Source organism: Rhinichthys klamathensis, unplaced genomic scaffold (assembly GCF_029890125.1).
Source record: "Rhinichthys klamathensis goyatoka isolate OS25496 unplaced genomic scaffold, OSU_Roscu_1.1 h1tg000040l_1, whole genome shotgun sequence".
In the NCBI taxonomy this organism is placed as follows: Eukaryota; Metazoa; Chordata; class Actinopteri; order Cypriniformes; family Leuciscidae; genus Rhinichthys; species Rhinichthys klamathensis.
The window spans coordinates 10,804,902-10,828,922 of NW_026606587.1; the positions used below are offsets into that span (position 1 = coordinate 10,804,902).

At 36.5% G+C, this 24,021-nt stretch overlaps 2 protein-coding genes across 3 annotated transcripts; both read right to left on the reverse strand.

Moving 5' to 3' along the window:
• Positions 1-1,638: 1,638 nt before the first annotated feature.
• Positions 1,639-16,004, reverse strand: gkap1 (G kinase anchoring protein 1). The gene is made up of 12 exons (XM_056246841.1): positions 15,884-16,004; positions 14,877-15,111; positions 11,113-11,271; positions 10,933-11,010; positions 6,001-6,124; positions 5,889-5,917; positions 4,405-4,548; positions 4,179-4,265; positions 2,390-2,453; positions 2,241-2,311; positions 2,078-2,155; positions 1,639-1,976 (listed from the first exon to the last, which is right to left on the reverse strand). The coding sequence occupies exons 1-12, from the start codon at positions 15,988-15,990 to the stop codon at positions 1,935-1,937; spliced, it is 1,218 nt and encodes a 405-aa protein (XP_056102816.1). The 5' UTR covers positions 15,991-16,004; the 3' UTR covers positions 1,639-1,934.
• A 1,080-nt stretch (positions 16,005-17,084) lies between these two features.
• Positions 17,085-23,796, reverse strand: qng1 (Q-nucleotide N-glycosylase 1). 2 transcript variants are annotated; one of them, XM_056246842.1, is made up of 5 exons: positions 23,695-23,796; positions 21,702-22,044; positions 19,820-20,076; positions 17,630-17,825; positions 17,085-17,397 (listed from the first exon to the last, which is right to left on the reverse strand). In XM_056246842.1, exons 2-5 carry the CDS (start codon positions 22,036-22,038, stop codon positions 17,168-17,170), a joined length of 1,020 nt encoding a protein of 339 aa, XP_056102817.1. In that variant the 5' UTR covers positions 22,039-22,044; positions 23,695-23,796; the 3' UTR covers positions 17,085-17,167. The 2 variants fall into 2 exon arrangements, with proteins under 2 accessions (XP_056102817.1, XP_056102818.1); XM_056246843.1 differs by lacking the exon at positions 23,695-23,796 and adding an exon at positions 23,399-23,453.
• Between the last annotated feature and the right edge of the window lie 225 nt (positions 23,797-24,021).

A 24,021-nucleotide genomic window follows, 5' to 3' on the forward strand; every position in this document is an offset into this window, starting at 1 on the left:
AACCTTCCGTTATTGAAAAACTGTTGCTTACCTTGAAAAAACTGAAAATCATTTGTCTCAAAATATATCGTCAATCACTTTAGCGATTCTCATTTGCTACTTCCACAATATTTTAAAAGACATCAAATATTAGATCATTAGCAAAGAATCTGATTTCTGCCGTTGCCCGCGATCGGATCAAGGATCAGACAAATTTCCACGTGCATCTTGAAAAGCAGAGGTTTTAGAAAGTGCTGCGGCAAGTTTTTGTGCCATCTAGTGATTTAGATGAAAATAAAACCATGTGCTTTTTTACCCCAGTGTGCCTTTAGCCCCGTTGTACCCTACTATAAAGTCACAGGTTTTACTGTGGTAATAAACTCTGTAGTATGCAATTTTGGTGGGAAATATTGTGTAAAAATAGTACAGTTCTTAGTATGGCTGTAAAATACGGTAAAAAATATTTTAACTATTAAAATGTAAATTGCTGCATATTATGGTATTTCCCAGCTAACAGGAAACGTTCTCAGAACTATGAATAACGTTCTGCCAAGGTCTCTCAAAGTTATGAACAAATGTTCTTCCAGTAACGTTAATGGAATGTGTGTTCATACTTATACTTCAATAATGTCCTCAGAACATTAGCATAAAAACTTTTAAAGGTTTTAGTTGAATGTTCATCTAACGTTTTTTAAATGTTACTCGTTTCAAAACATTCAAAAAGTAATCCCATGATGTTTGTAAAATGATAAAATGGAATGTTCCCTTATTAATGTTTTTGCTAGCCTTCGCATAAACAAGAAAAAACCTTTTTTAAACATTCTGAAAACATCCATTAATGACATTTCCACAACTTAATTGGAACATCATCAAAGTGTTCTTAGAACATATTTTTGTTAGCTTGGTTAATACTGAGTAACTTACATTTTAGACACAAATATTTAGTCCAAATATGCCTCCTTTTCTATATTACATGTGAAAAGCAGTACATGAAATATGACAAAATGGTTAAATGAATAATTCAATGACTCATTCATAGACATATAAAGATTGATTAAGACTTGTCGCCACCTCCTGGCGCAGTGATGTAACCTGCAGAAAGAGTCACTGAAAAATGCCCAACGCTGATGCACAGACTGAGTGTCTAGAACACTGTATTTACACACTACATGAGTACATTTTGAGAAAGACTAATGAACATGTAATATATAGCCTACTTATTACCTGTACTATATATATATATATATATATACAATATTGGCCATTTAGGATACATTTATATAAGATCCCCGTCAAACAGATGCTGTTAGAATCATGCTTTTAAACCAATATTAAATATACATTTAAACAAATATCAATAAACAATTTCCAAAAAAGAATATACCTTCAATGTACCTTAATAATCCCAAGCACACATATAAACATAAAATATCTGAATATACTGTATATCAAATTAGATCACATGTACAGTGATTAAATGTGTCAATTTCAATGTTCTCTTAATTTTTATTATGTGATTGTCTTAAAGTATATCCCACTGATCATTATGGATTTATTGAGCGAAGTAAACGGGCTGAAGACATTCATTACACAACAATACTTAGTAAGAACGGAATAACAGATTATTTCATGCATAAACAACTAACACACTATGAAAAATAAGATGAACATCTTTATTCAAAAGAATTCAAGAGTGTATGCCTTTCTTTGTTAGTGCACAGAAGTAGATTTATTCTACAGTGAAGAACACATGAGAAGATCATCTTCTGTTGCTATCATAAGCTACTGTGACCAGGCTAACAGAACTATGCAGCAATAAGCAGGAATACAAAATGCCTGTATGATGGTGGAAGTTTGGTTAAGAGTGTATGTGGTGTTTTTGAACAGATATTAAAAGAAATTAGCAGCTTGACAAAAGGAGGTGGAACATTCAAGCTGTCCTTTAACATGCCTCTTCATACATCCCCTTCTGATGCTTTTTTACCCTTCCGGTTCCCCTGTAAAACAAGAAAATGCAAACATTGTCAATTAAAATATTGGTGATGTCATGGTTTTTTTCTAGAATGTGACAGTCATTGCCGGTTTGGATGCATCATACCTGATGTTTCGGTTGCTCTGACTGTAAGCCCTTCACTTTTGACCTCTCTTGCTCCAGGGCTGTGTGTAACTGTGTCACCTTAAAAAGGGGGAAGCAAATTTAGGTATGCACAAACCATCACAACACTAAGATTAAGGCTCAACCTCCAGGGTACAGCACGCACCTGCGAGGACAACTCCTCTTTAATGTTCATGAGCTCCTCCACCTGCAGCAGGATTTCAGCTTTGTCCTTCACTGAATATAAAGAAAGTTATATAAATAACAAGAATAAATGCTTCAGTCTGTCAGGTGCGTTTGCTGTTCTGCACTCACTCTCCCCCTGTTGAAGCATTTTAAGCAGCTGACCGTTTCTGGCCTTCACTTCCTTGTATCTTTCCTAAGGAAGACAGCAAATAATCAGTAAACAGACAGATACTCTTAATCACACTGAAATCGTCAGCTGTTAATTTAGCATTAGTCAAAACGACAAGCCACAAACACATTTCACAGACAGGAGAACATCAAAATCTTCAGAACAGTTATTTACTAACGTAATATTCCTAATTCACCCAAAACGTCTCATGTCGATTATTGCCCTTGAGATTGTACTGGTCATTATTTATGTCAACTAAAATAATTCACATTAAAATATAACGTACGCAAGGCCGTAACCAGGGTTTGAAAATTAGTGAGGTCCGGGGTGTTGTGTAAAGAATTGTGCTATAATAATGGTTAGGCCATTGGACCCATTCCCCCATGGACATTAAGCTGTGACCCTTTTTTTTTTTTTTTTTTTAGGAATTTGCCATATATATATATATATATATATACAGGGGTTAAATTTGGATTTAATTATGTGTGGGGTAGTCTCTCACTAGGGTGGTCCGGGGGTATGCCCCCCCCCCCCCGGGATTTTTTTTGGAAAAATAAACCATTAAATGGCACTTTCTGGAGAGTTTTGTGCAAAGAAATATAGAAAAAAAGTAGGTCTAGCAAGTCTTATATTTCTGTAATTCACACAGATCAAAACACAAATATGCTGGCTGAATAGATTGCTAGTTACTGCTTTAATTAATGTTTTTATGATGACTTTGTGAAAGGTTAACTAAACAGCATGAGCCGTCTTCCAGATGGCCAGTAAGTTATTTGGCAGATTTAATTCTGTAACATATAGATCTGTATTATGCTATTGTTTTTGATAGTGTTATACATTTCTTACAGATAATCACGATGATCATTGCGTTTGTTTTACCGAATGTGGTAGCTTTATGCAATTACAGTTTGTCTATAAGCTTTTTTTTTATTATTAATGCCGACAGTAAAATGTTGCCAGATATTGCTACGAAAAACAAGCAAAACAAAACAAAACAAAATAATAATAATAGTAATCCGAAATAAATCCAAAGCTTGTGTTTTGGAAATAAGATTAATATATCACTAACCCTAACACACAACTTTCCACTTTAATAACTTCCTAAAGTGTCACATTAAATCAGAAAAACAGGTCCAGAAGACTACTGCCACCTTTCCATTAGTGGATCTGGCAACATGGAGGCTGCACTCGCGCCCTCACTCACAACGCGCTCTCAAGCCCCGTTCACTGCGCTAGCTTCTCGCAGCAACATGAATTGCAAACACTCATATGAGGTGGTTTAAACACAGCTAATTAATCATTCAGAGAGCTTGACATTTTATTTTTGAATGTAAAGAAATGACCGAGGTCCAGACCTCGGTGACCTCATAGCTGGCTACGGCCATGCGTGCGTGGCAAATGCAGGCCAAATTATTTATGTTAATCACTTTAGTTCAACATGAGTTCTGCACTCAAAATCAGTTTTTTGAGCTTGTGACGTCACAACATGCAACAAACCCTGGGGTCATAGTGCACAGAACGCGATTACGTCTTTACGTGATTCATTTGTGCAGACTCAGAGTGTGAAAACAACGCAACAAGAGCATGTTGGAGGCTTTATCTGAACGTGTAACGTCTAATTATTGAGCTAGCCATTTGGGTATCAGTTTCTATCGGCTCTTAAACAGAGACACGCAAAGGGTTAAGATCCGAATATGCCAATGAGAATAAAAATCATGCCACACTGCATCTCTCATCACAACTTCTTACCTCCCATTGTGAAATTGTCTTTTTCAACTTTCCAATTTCCAGGTCTTTCTTTTCCAGTTCATATTTTAACTGCTCAGTTCTCACATCCTGAGAGTTTTGAGAAAGAAAACAAGAGCAACAGTTTTGGTGTTGTACTGAGCTACATTCTACATTATGGTACATCGGACGACAAATTCTGCACAGGTTTTTCTCCTTTATCTGGGTGAAAGACTGAGTGAGGTCTGACCTGCTCCTGCTCTGAGGAGCTGTTGACCTCGTGACCGGCGCTGTTGCTGTACTGCTCTCTGCGTTTGTCACGTTGGACGATCTTGCTCACATCATCCTCTAGCTGGTTAAAAAACTTCTCATCACGCAGTGCAGGATTCACAGGCTGAAAAAATAAACAGGAAGAAGTCAGTATCACTAAGTCAAGTGTTCACTAATATCATATAACACACTTTATGATAATTTATCAGAAGTGGAAATCATGAAGAGTTTACAAACAAAGCACCCCAAATAAGCCAATCCCCTTGCGAGGGACCCACATCATAAAATATAAGGACAGCTGTATATTTCCATATATATAAATACATTTACACCAGTGTTGGTATTGTTGTCTAATACCAAAACTATATAAAAAATAAAATAAAAAAAAAGCTAAAATAAAATTAAACAAATATTAGATGAAAATCTTAAAAAACTTAAATGATAATTAGAAATGCTGCCTTGGCAACAAACTGAAATTAAGTGCGTTTAAGTTCAAAAAAGAAGTACAAAACTTGCTAAAACTGAAATAAAAATATAGAGCCAGTGTTATTTTTGTATTATTGAGATTATATATATATATATATTATCTATTTATTTTTTGTCAATGTTTTTGTCATTTTGAATAGTTTTTTTAAACGCCTATATAATTTTATTTTTTTTATTACAATTTATTTTTAGTTATTTTAGTTCAAGTTAAATTAAATGAACATGAGAAATCTAGTTTAAGTTTTATTTTATTTTATTGTATTTCAGTTAATGTTTATTTTACCTGAATTAACGTTTTTTTTATGATTTTAGTTTCAGTTTTATTAAGCACATAAAATGAAACTACAATTTAAATAAACTGAAAATATACCAATAAAAGCTCATTCAAAAATATGAATAAATACTACAATTACATAATAAAAGATGTATACTGTATGAGAAAAACATTAAGTGTGATATTACGAAGACAACATTTTTCTAAAATTAAGCTATTATAAATAATTCTAAGTAATTAATGTCGTCATTGGACCAAAGTCAAAGAAAGTTAATTTATAATTAGAATATTATCTGGAGAACCTTTATTTTGTATTAAATTGACACTATATTTTTCTACTCGGAGTAATATAAGATTTATAAACTCATTTATGACCAGTTTTTGTTAATGCATTAAATATATTTAATTAATATCTTAAGGTAACACACAACTTTGACAGCCCTAAAAATACATGCAGTAAAATTCGTTTTCTCTCATGTTTCCTGTGGAGTCCCCTAGTGGCCCTCTGGCTGTCCCAGACCCTCGGTTAAAAAACTCCTGATCTAAATTACACCGAGAATTAAGTGTTTATTTGCAAACGGTGTTTGCTTCAAATATATAAAACTTTATATTCAGGGTATATAATTACTCATCAGTCCCATCGTGCTTCAGAACCGGAGTAACCCACTCTCCCCTAAGCTTGTGTGTTTCATACAGACACTCACCTCTTTGTCAGGCTTCTTACTCTGCTGATCTGCAATAGAGACAGTGAGTTAGAGCGGACACACAGCAGTGTAGTAACAGTGGTCTCTCTCGATAAGAATATGGCGTTCTCACCCTCATGCTGGAAGTCTTTGAGAGATACAGTGACTCGTTTGTCCTTCCCCTGCTGATTCTTCTTCCTGTCCTTCTTTCCTCCCGCCTTTGTCTTCGGTGACGCAGTCTCTGTTTTTTCAGGATCCTTGAGAAATTATAATATTAAAAATTAAGAATCTCGCAAACGATGAAAATGATCAAATAAGTAGGGCAATAGTTTCCATTAATAGTTTCATAATCAATTGCAGTTATATTCTATTATACAAGGTATTATTGACCATTTAACTTCTAATATACCACTGTAACCACAAGAGGGAGTAGTTACACTTGTCACTACATTTTAAAGAGCTAGAAATGAACCTCCACAAGAATGAACATGTAGGAGACTGGTGTTTCCACTCGGTTCCTCAAAATACTGTATGACATTAACCCTGTAAAGCCTGACAAAGGAAATGATAGTCAGAAAAAAAAGATTGTATGTGTTTTATGAGTATCATATTTGAAACCTCAGTCTTTTATGGCTCATATAATATGATATAGGAGAATACAAAGCTCATCCTCTGAATGAAACTTTTTTAGTTTTTAGTTAGGTAGGTGCTGATATTTATATTTCACTTTAAAAAGTAAAGTGAAATTCTGATACCTTGTCATGTAAATCAATGAAATCTTTCTAACATTATATCAGACTACTTACATAAAATGTTTATAATAAAACTTTTCAGTGTCAAAAAGCTGTCACTTTATATCTCCCAATAATATGTCTTAGTAAGATATTATTTAAATGCTTAGTTTTATGATCAAAGTTCTGTAGTTGTTATTGTAGAGGGCAAAACATTTAATATAATGCAATATAACTATGATTGAGAGATGAACAAATATGTTCCTCAAAAGCCTGTTGTATCAGATTTGATATTCACATTTTAACATGATTTTTCTAAAAAAAGAAAATGACATGGATAATCAAGTAAACCTAAGTTGCTTCAGTCCAGTAAATGTTCTTCTTGAAATATCACTAACAATATAAGTTATTATTAATATACAATAATATATATAAGTTATTTTTACATTTACTTACTAAAAATCAGTAAAGATTTCACATTAAAATATCACAAGCTGAAGGGGGGAGTGTTTACAATTATATTAAAAAACTTTTACTTGCTAAAAACGTATAAACTATCAATCAGACAACAGAAGAAATGTAGAAGATTGAGTGCAAAGGGTTTTTCCTCAAAGTTTGACCTATGATGATACATTTGGAGGCCTTTGATTGTATAGAATATTTGATTGCATACTTCTAGTAGTTTTGCATGGCTATGTCCATCCCCACTCATTTTGATATCACGGAGAGGACCCCCGCAGATTCTGTGTCAAGTTCATTAAAGTTGTGTCCCGATTCACATACTTATGCACTATTCTAAGCTTTTGTAGTATAAATAGTGCGAGTAGTGTGTTCACACTGACAAATTACAACAAGAAAAAGTGCACTTTAAATCTGTGAAAGACACACTTATTTAACAATTTTTTTTATAATAATCAGTGTGGAATGTTGGACACTTCATGCACTCAAATGTCCCAGCTTTAATCACGTAGCGGAAGAGAAAGGGCGACCAGACCCCGATGTTAGATGAGTACATCATAGACTACACTAGATACGGGGTTCCCAACCACGTTCACAACCTTTGAACTAAACCGCTCAATTCATATGGATTAGTTTTACGATCTCTTTATGGACATTTAGAAGCGTCAAGAGTGGTAGTTGCGTAGCTGTCAATGGAGGGACAGAATTCTCTCAGATTTCATCAAAAAGATCTTCATTTGTGTTCTGAAGATGAACAATAGTATTATATGTTTGGAACGGCATAAGGGTGAGTAATTAATGACAGAATTAAACATTTTGGGTGAACTATCACTTTAATAATTATTTGAAACTTAGCAAACTGGCAGCTCCAGTAATAAGATTTAAAGATTTATCTTGAACTCTGTCATGTAAACTATATATAAACCTTAATTAAACAATTTAATAATCAATTAAAAAGGAATTTATACCTGTGCCGTAAGGTGCCAGTGCCATATTGGGACATTGGCGACTTAACTTTTTTCTACAATGGAAGAGAGTGAATGTGCGTCGTCCATCTTTTTTTTACAGTCTATGGCGTTGAGTGTACATCAGTTGTACACTCGTTATTGCGGTGCATTGTGGGATTGAATGATTGGACTCGATAATGTCCACAATGGTTTAGGACACCACTACTAATGGCTGAAATGCCATTTCGGACACAGCCCAGCAAAAGCAGTGTTGGGGGGGGGGGGCTCCAGGTACGTGATGCGCCTGCTGCACTCATGGTACGGCAGTAAAGTTTCTTGATTATTACGCAGGAATGAGAGTAGAGTTCCTAGCCATATCAGCCTATAAGATCCCAACTTTACATTTTCCGTCGGTCTTAGTGCACGATGTAACTACAGAATAGTCAAGTTTTAAATAGGAAAAATATCGAAACACTTTGGTCATTTTTTTTTTAGAAATGCTAATGGTCTTGTCCACTTCAATGATGTATGCTAAGCTATGCTAAAAGTGGTACCGCCAGAACCGGAGATCGGCTGAATGGATTCAAAAACGGTAAAACTCAACAGTTTACCTCTGGGGGAGTTGTAAAATGAGCCTATTTCCAAAAAAAGTGGAGTATCCCTTTAAGTCTTATCCTGTTTATACAGTCAATTCAATAGAATTAATTCTTTTTCGCATCTTTTGGCGCTTTTCCATTACCAGTACCAGCTCGACTCGCCTTGGCTCGCCTCGGCTCGCTTTTCGCTCCGTTTTCCATTGCAGAAAGTACCGCCACAAATAGTACCCGGTCGTCATAGCGACGCCTTTCGTTCCTCGTTGCCCCATCAAGCTCTCGCTGGATCCTCTCTTCAGCAACCAAACAAAGGAATGTCTGCACCTCCTCGTTTGACCACGGCGTATTCTTCCGAGTTGCCATAATAATAGTAGTAAGTTTAGTAACTATCTCTGGCCAAACTATTTAAAAATGACGGGGTTATTCTGGATACTCCGTCTGGCGCGTGCAATGATGACGCAGTGAATAGTGACGATTCTCTCTGACCAATCAGCAGTCGGGATTGTTTTCACGTCACATTTTAGTATCGCCTTAGCTCGCTTAGAACCTCGCCGGAGGTGGTACGAAAAAAAGTACCCGAAAGCAGGTACAGGTACAACTTTTACACAGTGGAAAACCAAACAAAGGCGAGTCGAGTCGAGCCGAGCCGAGCTGGTACTGTGTAGTGGAAAAGCGCCATTACTGTGCTTCTGCACACTTATATGCACACAAAGTTATGTCAAAACGCCTGTCTCAGTGAGTATTGTTGGGAGGTGTCAGTATATTGGATCTGAGCATTACATCTTAAAGTGACAGCAGCCTAATAAACCTGCTGCTGTCTGTGTCCTTAATGATAATTAAACTACAAAAGAAAAAGAGAGAATGATTCATTGCTCTTGACTGAGTAACTTTAATAATAATCATTAATATTTAATGCATACAGTGAAGATTTTTTTTTTTACATGTATTACTTTATTAAATGTCTGTAGTATGCTATTTTCTGTAGTGTACTGTATAGACTTGAATGAAAACGGTTTATTTCATTGCATTTTTGATTAATATATTTGTCCTTTAGCTTGTAATAGACTGTTAGACGTTTACCTGCATTCAGTAAGCTTGAGAAATTTTTACTTTTACTAATTAGTTTTTGCTGTTGTAATAAAATTATTATTTTTTAAACATGGTGGCAGCTTCTAGTTTCAAAGAAAAATAATGTTTCTAACATCTTTAAAGCAGTAGTTCACATGGGTCAAAATTCAAAAACAACAATAATAAAAAAAAATCCTTAGTGTTTCATATACTAATTCCTATAGCATTTAACTATGATAAATATGGAAATATACAGTAATTATATGCAGGCGTAGCTCATGTATATAGACAGGCAGGACAAAGCCCTGTTCTGTTCTCAACTTGAAAACAGAACTATACAATAAACTTCCAATAATGTAATTTGTTAACCAAACAGTTTTGATTTGGCCCCGAGTTATGGAAATTACATGTAGGACCTTTATACACAATGCATGCCATTATAAAGACTGTAGGTTTTTCCTCTCACAGCCTCATTTTCATCCACCAACCCTGACTAAGTTCTAACCACCTGTCAAATAAAACCCACACAAAATACACAGCCTCAAACAGAGAGAAAAGATGTGCATTTTCAACTCTTCAGGCCCCAATGAGCTGTTCCAATTCACCAAGTGACCACCCACTGCCTTGAATTCATACATTTGGAAAAGTCAAGTCCCACCTGTGGCGAGCAGGACAGGGCTGAGAGCAGTGAGAACGGTGCGAGGCCAGTGGAGCGATTGCTAATGAGCGTCACACACCGGTCTCGAGTGTCTCACGGAGGAGCGACAACGGTGAAGGACGTTGTGTTTAGTTTATGTTTGTGCGACAGTCATCCGTGACGGGCTGCCTCTTTACTTTCGTTTTGTGTTTCTTATTTAAGTGTTTGAACGTTCCCTGGTTCCCGCCGCCTCCTTCCCTGAACACTAACCTCGTTACACCGTCCTATAGCTTTTTACATTCGAAAAGCTGTTTCACACAGAAATATGTCACAACACAGAAATCAGTCAGGTCATAACTTCCATTACATGACTAAGTTTGCTGAACAGGATCCTAATTATGAGATGACGTGAAATCAAAAATCAAAATGGCAATATGCAATAGAGGTTTGCTTTTGTTACATTTAAAATTGTTGTTAGGGTTTTTTTTAGATATTGACTTAATGAAATACAATTGTTTAGTTGGACTCAGACTGCCACTTTTGGACTCTATTCGACTAAGGTGGACTTAGTTATTAGTTTTATCTTGATGGTTGCATGAGATGACATTTTTAGAGTCAGTAAAAATGTACCTTTTTATGTTCCTCAAATTCCAATTTACTCAGCATCAAGGCCTTCTCCAGATCTGCCTCATACAGGTCACTGGTCAGCTGTGACGAACACAAACATGAACATGTTTGCATAAAGCAAAGAGAGAAATGGGCTGTAGGAAAGTCAAATTCAGTTGTTGTTTTTTTGTGAGAAAAGTGTACCTGTTCATCTCTCTGTTTCCACTCCTGCCAGTTCTCCTGGGGCTTGGCGCCACGCTGGACAGCTGCCGGGCTGATCAGATCATTCGCTAAATCCTGCAGCGTGAGGGAGGGAGGTGCCGTACACTTCTGAGGGATCTTCTTAAAAGCAAGACTCCTGAGCTACAGCGTGTGACGACAAAGACTCTTTGTAAGTAGACATTTTGCTGAAGGTGACTTCAGCCCAAAACATACCCACTACTACACCACCCTCTTCACATATAAGGATGTTAGAAATGTCAACACTGACTCATCATCATTGTTGTTTTCAGAAACAAACGTGGGGCCCAACAGCCTTTTTAGAAAAACAGACAAATGGACAGACAGATAGATAGAAAAACAGACAGACAAGTCAAGTCAAGTCAAATATATTTATATAGCGCTTTTCACAATACAGATTGTATCAAAGCTGCTTCACAGTATCAATCAAAACAACCTAAGAGTGTTTGTTTATTACTGGAAAAAAGACATCCAAGTTTGGTAGAGCTAGTCAATGGTATGATGGGTCATTTAATTTGAAAATCCCCAAACTGAGCAAGCCAAAGGCAACAGTGGCAAGGAACCGAAAAACTCCGTCAAGTGACCTGATGGTGTCCTAAAACTCCATCAGATGACCCGACAGAGAAAAAAAAAAACCTTGGGAGAACCCCGACTCAGTCGGGGCCAGTTCTCCTCTGGCGTTTATGAAGTAGAGGCCGAATTTACAGTAACTGTAAGATAAAAAATGTATATGAATGCCTGACTAAAAAGATGGGTCTTTAGTCTAGTTTTAAACTGGGAGAGCGAGTCTGAGCAACGAACAATATCAGGAAGGCTATTCCAGAGTTTTGGAGCTAAATGTGAAAATGCTCTCCCTCCTTTGGTGGATCTGGATATCCTAGGAATGACCAGAAGCCTCGAATTTAGTGATCTTAAAGAGCGCGATGGATTATAGGGCGATAGAAGATCCGTTAAATAGACTGGAGCTAAACCATTTAGAGCTTTATAGGTCAAAAGCAATACCTTGTAATTAATACGGAACTTTATAGGTAACCAATGAAGTGACGATAAAATCGGTGTTATATGATCATATTTTCTTGATCTAGTAAGAACTCTAGCGGCTGCATTTTGGACTAAATGTAGCTTATTTATTGAGGATGCAGTAAGACAGAGAGATGACAGACAGATAGAAAAACAGATAGATAGATAGATAGATAGATAGATAGATAGATAGATAGACAGATAGACAGATAGACAGATAGACAGATAGACAGATAGACAGACAGATAGATAGATAGATAGATAGATAGATAGATAGATAGATAGATAGATAGATAGATAGATAGATAAACAGACAGAAATGACAGACAGATAGATAGATAGATAGATAGATAGATAGATAGATAGATAGATAGATAGATAGATAGATAGATAGATAGATAGATAGATAGATAGATAGATAGATAGATAGATAGATAGATAAACAGACAGATAGATAAACAGACAGAAAAACAGATAGATAGATAGATAGATAGATAGATAGATAGATAGATAGATAGATAGATAGATAGATAGAAAAACATAATAAAACAGATAGACAGATAGACAGATAGAAAAACAGACACAGAGAGATGACAGACAGATAGACAAACAGATAGATAGATAGATAGATAGATAGATAGATAGATAGATAGATAGATAGATAGATAGATAGATAAACAGACAGATAGATAAACAGACAGAAAAACAGATAGATAGATAGATAGATAGATAGATAGATAGATAGATAGATAGATAGATAGATAGATAGATAGAAAAATATAATAAAACAGATAGACAGATAGACAGATAGAAAAACAGACACAGAGAGATGACAGACAGATAGACAAACAGATAGATAGATAGATAGATAGATAGATAGATAGATAGATAGATAGATAGATAGATAGATAGATAGATAGATAGACAGAAAGAGAGATAGATAAACAGACAGAGAGATAGATAAACAGACAGATAGATAGATAAACAGACAGATAAACAGACAGATAGATAGATAAACAGACAGAGAGATAGATAAACATAAACAGACAGAGAGATAGATAAACAGACAGAGAGATAGATAAACAGACAGATAGATAGATAAACAGACAGATAGATAGATAAACAGACAGATAGATAGATAAACAGACAGATAAATAGATAAACAGACAGATAAACAGACAGATAGATAGATAAACAGACAGAGAGATAGATAAACATAAACAGACAGAGAGATAGATAAACAGACAGAGAGATAGATAAACAGACAGAGATAGATAAACAGACAGATAGATAGATAAACAGACAGATAAACAGACAGATAGATAGATAAACAGACAGAGAGATAGATAAACATAAACAGACAGAGAGATAGATAAACAGACAGAGAGATAGATAAACAGACAGAGAGATAGATAAACAGACAGAAAAACAGATAGATAGATAGATAGATAGATAGATAGATAGATAGATAGATAGATAGATAGATAGATAGATAGATAGATAGATAGATAGATAGATAGATAGATAGATAGATAGATAGATAGATAGATAGATAGATAGAAAAACAGATAATAAAACAGATAGACAGATAGATAGAAAAACAGACAGAGAGATGACAGACAGATAGACAAACAGATAGATAGATAGATAGATAGATAGATAGATAGATAGATAGATAGATAGATAGATAGATAGATAGATAGATAGATAGATAGATAGATAGATAGATAAACAGACACAGAGAGATGACAGACAGATAGACAAACAGATAGATAGATAGATAGATAGATAGATAGATAGATAGATAGATAGATAGATAGATAGATAGATAGTTAGTTAGAGACAGACAGATAGATAGACAGATAGACAGAAAGATAGATAGATAAACAGACAGATAGATAGATAAACAGACAGATAGATAGATAAACAGACAGATAGATAGATAAACAGACACAGAGAGATGACAGACAGATAGACAAACAGATAGATAGATAGATAGATAGATAGATAGATAGATAGATAGATAGATAGATAGATAGATAGATAGATAGATAGATAGATAGATAGATAGATAGATAGATAGAAAAACAGATAATAAAACAGATAGACAGATAGATAGAAAAACAGACAGAGAGATGACAGACAGATAGACAAACAGATAGATAGATAGATAGATAGATAGATAGATAGATAGATAGATAGGTAGATAGATAGATAGATAGATAGATAGATAGATAGATAGATAGATAGATAGATAGATAGGTAGATAGATAGATAGATAGATAGATAGATAGATAGATAGATAGATAGATAGATAGATAGATAGATAGATAGATAGATAGATAAACAGACACAGAGAGATGACAGACAGATAGACAAACAGATAGATAGATAGATAGATAGATAGATAGATAGATAGATAGATAGATAGATAGATAGATAGATAGATAGATAGATAGTTAGTTAGAGACAGACAGATAGATAGACAGATAGACAGAAAGATAGATAGATAAACAGACAGATAGATAGATAAACAGACAGATAGATAGATAAACAGACACAGAGAGATGACAGACAGATAGACAAACAGATAGATAGATAGATAGATAGATAGATAGATAGATAGATAGATAGATAGATAGATAGATAGATAGATAGATAGATAGATAGATAGATAGATAGATAGATAGATAGATAGATAGATAGACCTCATTGGCTTCACTCTGCTGCTGTTCCTTCTTTCGTCTTCTCTTCTCTTTCTTTTTGTCTGTATTTTGGTTGGTCTTCCCGCTGGGAGATTTCCCCGAGCGAGGCTTCCCTGCTCCACGACCTGCCTTTGTCTTTCCTGCATCCGAATCAGTGTCCGAATCCGAGTCGACCTGCAGCAGAGCGAAGCGTGACGCCGTGGTGGGCACTGAGATCACTGTTGATGCCATCCTGAACCTGCCAACGGGACAACCAACACATGATGCCTGTATATTAGTGTGAGACAGTTCAGTTCAGTGCTGCTGGGCTCTGGGACCAAGACAGAGAAACATTGATATATCATGTTCTTATTTGTAACTGTTTATTTTAAGTTATGTTATAATATCTTCTTCTATTATTTTGATGTCTTTACTATTATTATTATTATTGTCATATATTCCAAGCTTTTGCAATACTCCATTATCTACAATTATGCCAATAAAGCAATTTTGAATTTTAAATATCATAAATAGCATTCAAGAATCAGTGCAATGTAACAGTTAACACACTGAGAATAACTCTTTACGCACAATATATGAACCTGTTAATATAATACACTCAAATACACAAAGCCATCTTTAATCTGTAGGCTATTGCTCATTGAAAAACATAAATCTGTTTGCTGCAGTTAATAGCACTTATCAATTAACGTTATAAGGCGTAGTAAGTCGGTTGGTGCTGGATTCGTGAATATAGCGCTCGATATTTATTCGTTGTTATATATATTTTAGTCTATTCAAAATGAACTGCCTAGATAGACTGCAGATTTGGTTATTACATCATTTGACACCTAAAATGTCGCTAGCTTAGACTTTTTTTTTTTAGCTCGCCAGTGCTGAACACACAAGTAACAAACGAGCCCCTCATTTTTCCTGAACATGTTTCACCCAGTCTAACATGTCTTGTGTAACTTAAACCTGCCGGACTTTTGAGAGGAGGCGCCGTTAAAATGAACTAAACAAACTTTCACCTGGTTAAGAGGACTGTCGGTCTCTTCGTCTTCGTGCTGTAAACTGCAAACACAGACGAGTGTATGGCGGCCTGAACGGACACAAAAGCTTCAATGCTACCATGCATTGAGTGGAAAACTGTTAATAACCGGTGATATAGTAGTACTGACTCCAGAGGGCGCTCTGCGGCTCGGCGAGCAGAAACTCCTTTAAAACGCGTTCAGATATCAGGATTGTTTGTGTCACTGCGACATTTGTATCCTAAAACGTATTTAAATATATGAATGTATATGCCTGACACATAGTAGTACCTGCCACAGCAATCTATAGAATTATTTAATAAACGTTTTATCCTGTAATCACAAATTACTGTGAAAAAAAGTCTATCCTAATCAACGATGAGAAAAGCCATGCATATCACGTGACAACGCCAAATGATAATTCAGCAGAGGTCTCGAAAATAATTTAAACCTGAATAATGACACAGGGTAACTTTTAAACATCCAAATTAAATGACACAAGAAGTCAAAAACTCAAAACAGATTCCTGACCCAGAAACACCGTCCACAGCCAAGCCCCAAAATCTTATTTTGTTTAATGAAATACTACAGTATTATAATTATAATTTAAGCCTATTTATCTGTGCAGATTTCCCCCCTCTTTTTTTATTAATGTGCCTCATAATCTTTGATAAACATAACTTCCCCTCTGCAGCAACATCTCTTGCATCTCTTTACTGACGCAAGGGCGGGACAACCTGTCACTCACATGAGATCTATTTTAGTGTCACTCCTTCGTTGCTGTAATCAATTTGCAACCTCAAACCCCAGCCAAGAAGGTGGAGTTGATGGAGAAATGCCAAAGAACTGTCATAGGACAGATGTAGGCAGTGGAACCCTTATTCTGGCACTGATTGGTCCGATTAAATGAACATGATCCCCACAAACTTTTGTTAAGAACTCCATTACATCTTTTGAGTGAGTTGTTGAATTATTCAATCAATAGATTAATTGAAACCAATGATTCATTCAGGAATAAAGCGACGTTATTGTGTATTGCTCTGAGGTTCTCAACATGATTATTCTGATGACAGTAATGTTTCAAATCTACGTTACTCAATACTTCTTGTTGAAAATGTAGTATTGACTGTTGTGTTGATATATAGGCATAATGACTGTTTCCCCTCTATTCTCTTGTTAACAAAAGGATTTATACCAAATGTAAATCACCACCTCTTCATAACTTTATTTAAAGGTATAAACAGAACGATACAAAAAAGAACGTGGAAAAAGATGATGATGCTGTCAATAGTAGATGCAGCGAGTGTGATGTATTGGAATATGTGCCATTTCTTTGTGGTGTTTTTTAGCATATGGCCACAGGTAAAAATCAATAAGAGCAGAGTTGATGTGACAGCTCTTCCCATCTCTCTCCTCCACAAGCTTCCACAGATGGTGTCGGATTCTCTCCACACACCAGATGGAGCAACCCCGGATCTCCACCTCTCGTCTCTCACCGGAGCTCAACAATTCACCTGTGAAACAACTAATCATCACTACAACAATACTGCCAAGAGCATCTGTCTATCATGTAAGGATTCATCTCACAAAACCTGCCTGAGCAAAACTAAAGATATTTTTTTGTGAAATTCACTCATAATCACATGGATGTTGGAGTCTTTCAAACTGGACAAAGGTGTGTTAAAGATTTAACAAAAAATGTCCAGACTAAATAAGTAGGACTACTATAATAAAGGCACAACAAACCGTTTTTCAGTGTCTTCATTAGGGCATCAGAGTAGCGTAAAGCCCCAAGGTACACGAGGCCTTGTGGTACCCTGTAGTCAGCAAACATGGTCAGGTAGTCAAGGTTCGGGATGTTCCCCTCCCCTCGGGCCTCCATGATGCCCCACACGTCCGCCACAAGGATTTGAGCCCTCTTGTGAAACGAGATCCTCTTACCCTACAACAACAACAAAATATGACATATGTCATGACGTGGTACACCTTACTTTTAAAAAGAGCGCTTATTACAGAAATAATATACTTTATTATAGTTCCCCTATTATGCTTCTTTTCAGATATTAGCTTTCATAAAGCGTGTTATAGCTGTCTGTGAATGTAAAAGTTCAAAGTGAACGACAAATAAAGCTATTTTCTCCTAAAAGAAAGAATCGATTCTGAACTGCCGAAATGAGTCATGAGTAATTCAGTTCTTACTTCCCGTAGGTTTGTAACATTTGAGTAATGCCAGCCTATGGTCTTTATTGGCTGCCCACAAACTATTAATCTACTTTGACCCGGCATCAAACACTAGTTGTGGCTGGAAAGATGGAGAAGATGCTGTTTGCTGCACTTCTAAAGGACGAGGACTCCCGCTGGAATGGATACGGTAAAGCCAACACCATCGTTACTGTTCGACGTATCAGTGTATCAAGCGCTGAGAAACATCCAGAGCTGAAATTCAGATATGGTAATGGAGGTTTCGTTTCCGACATGTGCTGTAAGCGATGGACCAATCACAACAGACTGGGCCATTTGACCAATCAGAGTAGAGCAGCTCTCAGAAGGGAGGGGTTAGAGAGACTGAATCTTCAAACAAACCGTTTTCAGAAATGAGGCTATGTGCAATGTATTATGAGAACAATGAAGTGTTGTTTGATCTTGGGTGCATGTAATGTAAACCTATTTTAGGACACCCTTAAAAAATAAAATGAGGAGCCTTTAAAATAGCATAAGGGACACTTTAAAAAAGAATATACTTCAGTACAAAGACTAAATGTAATATTTCCAGACTCTTAATTGCATATTGTTTGCAATTTATTGAAAATGTATTGTAGTTTACATTTATATTAAATGCAATTAGTTGAACTTAAGAGTGCTTTTTTGAAGTAGGACTTCAGTACTTTATGTCATTCCATAACCACTTCTATTGTTTTTGAAATATGGATAATGCCAAATGTACCGACAATCATTTGATCCCAACTAAATGTAAAGTAATTTCTATTTAAACTGTATTTTCATACATATTTGAAATTTACACATTTATAATGATAGAGTTAAAAAAATAAAGTACTTTACATTTTCTATAGTTTGTTAGTAAACACATAAGTGTACATATTTAAAGAGGACTTGTGCTTTTTAACTTTATTATGTAATGTTGCTGTTTGAGCATGAAAAACGTCTGCAAATTTAGAAAGCACAAAGTCACTAGTTATTCTCTATATCAGTGTCCCTGTTTCTGAACTCCTTGAAACGCCTCCATTGTAGTCTTGTAGTAGTTTTTTTCTGGGAACGAACACAATATCCCTCATTTAAATAATTCCCGTCCAAGGCATAAGCAAAAAAGGGGTGAGGCCTGATTGAGTTAGTTAGTAGTGTGTTGAAACTCACGCAAGGAGGAGCTTCATAGAGACAGGAACTAAACAGGGGTGCGTTTCCTAAAGCCAACTATGGTCGCAAGTTCCGTCGTTACCAATAGAGTTCAATGGAAATTGCGATCATAGTTGGATAACGATGCTTTCGGGAAACGCACTCCAGAGTGTTACTGACAGACTTGGAAGAGAGGAGCTGCAACAATGTCAAACATGTGAAAAATAAGTTGAACATTCAAACATGAAAATCTATTCTTAGTAGACTGCAAAAACCAAATCAAGACTTTTGAAAAGGGGTCTTCTTTAAAGCACAACAAAAGTTTGTGAAAAGTGTACATCAGGTACACTTAAGTGACCTTTTATTTCATTAAAATTATATTTGAAAGGACAGTTTTTCTTAAATACACTTTTAAGATTTGAAGTACACTACAAGTGCACATTCAACACACTTATTTTTCACAAGGCATCTAACATGCAAGTGAAAGCTAAGCAAGTTTAACTAAAGTTCTTCGAAAGCCATGCTTTAAATGGCTAAACTGAAATTGTACTATTGATTTCAAATGTTTGATGTGAATATTTTTACCTCATACGTGGCTTCATCTCTGTATGACGGTATATTCTGAACAATATACTTCACCATCCTCTCTGCATCATTCTCACAATGACTCATGAACATCTGGAAGGATCCACCATTCTCCATGAGCACTCGTCCGGCCTCTGTTAGCGCCTGGTGACGCTCTTTCAGCATGGGCATGCTAGCAGCGCTGTCTGAACGCAGGACTTTCGCCAGCTGGGCCTCACTGATCTGAGAGAAGTAGGCAGGGCTTGTAATGGGCACTCCTAAATAAAGATATCACATACACATATCATAGAGTTGAACTTTCACAGTCCATAAAAAGTATTCTTATAAAATGAACAGGATGTAAATTCAGAGAGATACACTATATTGCTAAAAGTTTTGGGACGTCTGCCTTTACATGCACATAACCTTTAAAGACATCCCATTCTTAATCTTAATCTTAATCTTAATATGGAGTTGGCGCACCCTTTGGAGCTATAGCAGCTTCAACTCTTCTGGGAAGGCTTTCCACAAGGTTTAGGAGTGTGTTTATGGGAATTTTCGACCATTCTGCTAGATGCGCATTGGTGAGGTCAGGCGCTGATGTTGGACGAGAAGACCTGGCTCACAGTCTCCCCTCTAATTCATCCTAAAGGTGTTCTGTCGGGTTGAGCTCAGGACTCTGTGCCAGTCAAGTTCCTCCACACCAAACTCGCTCATCCATGTCTTTATGGACCTTGCTTTGTGCACTAACCCCTGAAAAACCATAGATATCCATAATAAAGGCTAGATGTCTCGTCCGCGCTGCTGGCCAATGGAGGTCGACGTCCGCACCTGGCGGCCATCTTGTCACAGGCAGCTCGCTCACTCGTAACATTGTGTTTTAATGGTGCATGTACTTTTTAAATAACCATAACTTGCTCAATTTTCTACCGATTTTCAAACGGTTTGGTTTGTTATAAACGTCAAAAACGTAAATCATCCAGAATTATAGCCACGTTAATAACGTTTGTAAGAAACCAAACCGTTTGTAAACCCGTCAAGATTTCAACGAGATAAGAGTATTTGTGTTCGTGCTGATCACTCATCTTACATCAGGCACCACAGAGCCCGCCAGAAAGCTTGCCTGTGACAAGATGGCCGCCGGTGATGACGATAGAGACTCTGCCGTAAGACATCTAGCCTTTATTATGGATATCTATGTGAAAAACAACCCCACACCATAATCCCCCCTACACTTTGCACAATGCAGTCAGGCAAGTACCGTTCTCCTGGCAACCGCCAAACCCAGACTCGCCCACCGGATTGCCAGACAGAGAAGCGTGATTCGTCACTCCACGTCTCTAGAACACGTCTCCACTGCTCTAGAGTCCAGTGGCGGCGTGCTTTACACCACTGCATCCCATGCTTTGCATTGTACTTGGTGATGTAAGGCTTGGATGCAGCTGCTCGGCCATGGAAACCCATTCCATGAAGCTCTACGCACTGGTGTTCAGCTAATCTGAAGGCCACACGAAGTTTGGAGGTCTGTAGCTATTGACTCTGCAGAGAGTTGGCGACTTCTGCTCACTGTGCGCCTCAGCTTGCGCTGACCCCGCTCTGTGAATTTACGTGGCCTGTCATTCCTAATTGCTTCCACTTTGTTATAATACCATTAACAGTTGATCGTGGAATATTTAGTAGTGAGGAAATTTCACGAATGGACGTATTGCCCAGGTGGCAACCTATCAACCGCTTGAATTCACTGAGCGGTTGACATCTTTCACAAATGTTTATAGAAGCGTCTGCATGCATAGGTGCTTCATTTTATACAACTGTGGCCATGGAAGTGATTGGAACACCTGAATTCAATGATTTGGAGGGGTGTCCCAATACTTTTGGCAATATAGTGTACATATTCAGTCACCTTCATCCATAGCCCTGGTCACAGCAGCACAGAGAGACATGTACCCTCGATAGGTGTTTCCCCTACACGTGACCTCACACTGTTCCTCCTCCTTCTCAGGCCAGAAGGAGAAGTTCAAGGTGTCTGTCACAAACACCCAGTTGATGGCATCATCTGAGTCTGGTGAAGGTGCCAGCGGATTCATCTTTTTCCAGCCGCTGGCTGTGAATTCTTCACTTTCACGGAGCTCATAAATCATCTGCGCCACACGTTTAACACCATCTTCATCCACAAACACATCTCGACTCCGCTCGGCCACAAACTGACCAGACTCTCGAGGGGACAGTGGCTCCTCCATTGTTTTCTGTTTTGGGAAGAAACATTTTGAGACTCTATGTTCACAACTGAATACTTAAAGCTGAACTGAATTGTGTTGGATAATGAAACCACTGTACTTCTGCAGTGCTGCTTTACAGCCAATTCAACATTGTTTCATAATTGACAAATTTTGCAACATCGACACTGTTATTGAACTTAGGTGAATCAACATTGAACTGACTCAAACTGAATAACAACACTATTGTCTTCTGTAGAGCTGCTCATAGCCAGTGCTGGATGGATTACTTCTAGATTCCTAATTACATGACAAAAATCCATTACATTGCACATTTTAGGTAATATAATCTGACTACGTTTTAGATTACTTTTGACCTAACTCGTTTATCACATTTAATTGAATAGGTTAATATTGTACCAAATTGATATAAAAATACAAGGAGAAAGAAAATACATTCCATTCTTTGTTATCAACAATATAAAGTGCACTAAAAATTACTTTATGTCAGGGTTTCCCAGACTGGGGTTCGTGATGGAACTGCAGGAGGTTTGTGAATTTAATAAAAAGCTATTTATTAATTACATTTTAAAATTAAAAAAGTAAACTGTAGTCTGAATACAAGTATTTTAAATTTGTATATAATCTAATTACAAGTACTTAATTTTTGGAATCTGATTAAGTAATTCGGATTACATGTATTCAGTTACTACCTGCACTGCTTATAGCTGAATCAAACTCATTTCATAATTGATGAACTTTACACAGTTATTGAACTGAACTGAATCAACACTGAATAATTACACTATTGTCTTTTTTAGAGCTGATTCACTGCAGAATTGAACTCTGTTTGCAGCGTTCATAATTTTCCTGTTTATCCCTGTAAAGTTGATTTGAAAAAATCTGTATTGTATAAAGCACTATATATAAATAAAGGTGACTTGACTTTTGCCAAGTAGGGAAAAAATAGTATGGAAGTCAATGGGTGCCGTCAACTGTCTGGTTTCCAACATTCTTCAAAATATCTTCTTTTGTGTTCAGCAGAAGAAAGAAACTCATACAGATTTGGAACAACTTGAGGGTGAGTAAATGATGACAACATTTTCATGTTTGGGTGAACTATCCCTTTAATGCACAGGTCATCTGAATATTCCATGCATACAGGAAAGTTATACTACTGCAGAAATTGAGTAGTAGCCTATGCTATTCCATCTTTGTGTTATTAAAAAAATTAATCATTAGCAATTGAATCGTTCTTTTAAAATGTTTCAGATGTCTCAATCCTTATTTTATGACCATTTTGCAACAGTTGTAATATTTATCATAATTCTAAAATTCTAATTTCTAGAAACTTGCATTCTGTGCCTCTTTAAATTGTACTTACTGAAAAGCCCGTGTCCAAAAATCGTCCTTTTTAAATCGTGTAATCGAGCAATTTTCAGACCTGCTGGAATACAAGTTAACGTTACAGTATTAGTGAGGAGAGAGAGAAGGAGGGTCTGTGTGAGAATGTCTCTTGGTAACGTACAAAGTACATAATGCTGTTTATTTACTGCAGATTTACTGCCTTTTCTCCTCGCAAGTAAACCTATTGCACATAGTAACAATTTGAATTTGGAAATAAACCCGCTGTAGCTTTTAATTTCCATGTTCGCCAAGCAAACGTTAGTTACCTCTTACCTCTTGTTTTAATGCTAGAACTCGAGCTATCAGTTTCTTCCCAGTTCCCACTTCTGAAATCGTGATTTGAGCTCATCGCATTCAAATTTTGACTTGAGAGGGCGTTCATGTCCTGTTTTTTTAACTAGGAAACTATAGTTCCGATAGCACGTGAAGGCAGCAACATCATGCGGATTTTGTCTGGCCGTTCTGGCTTCAAGCTGATTATAGATGCGCAAAAATGCGCAAACATATTATTTCGGGTAACGTTAGTTGGAATGTTGCTATAAAACAAAACAAATTTAGTTTGCCATCTATACAGAGTAGTTTTTGTACAATGTGTAAAAT

What these genes read in the sequence shown, in the direction of transcription:
- gkap1 (XM_056246841.1), bottom strand. Translation starts at nt 15,990, where the DNA reads ATGCATGGTAGCATTGAAGCTTTTGTGTCCGTTCAGGCCGCCATACAC. An exon ending in CCGACAGTCCTCTTAACCAG is followed by an intron (nt 15,112 to 15,883) that starts GTGAAAGTTTGT and finishes TCCCGTTGGCAG; the next exon opens with GTTCAGGATGGCATCAACAG. An exon ending in AATTTGAGGAACATAAAAAG is followed by an intron (nt 6,125 to 10,932) that starts GTACATTTTTAC and finishes TAATTTCTCAAG; the next exon opens with GATCCTGAAAAAACAGAGAC.
- qng1 (XM_056246842.1), bottom strand. Translation starts at nt 22,038, where the DNA reads ATGGAGGAGCCACTGTCCCCTCGAGAGTCTGGTCAGTTTGTGGCCGAG. An exon ending in GACCAGGGCTATGGATGAAG is followed by an intron (nt 20,077 to 21,701) that starts GTGACTGAATAT and finishes ATCTTTATTTAG; the next exon opens with GAGTGCCCATTACAAGCCCT. An exon ending in GAGATGAAGCCACGTATGAG is followed by an intron (nt 17,826 to 19,819) that starts GTAAAAATATTC and finishes TTGTTGTTGTAG; the next exon opens with GGTAAGAGGATCTCGTTTCA.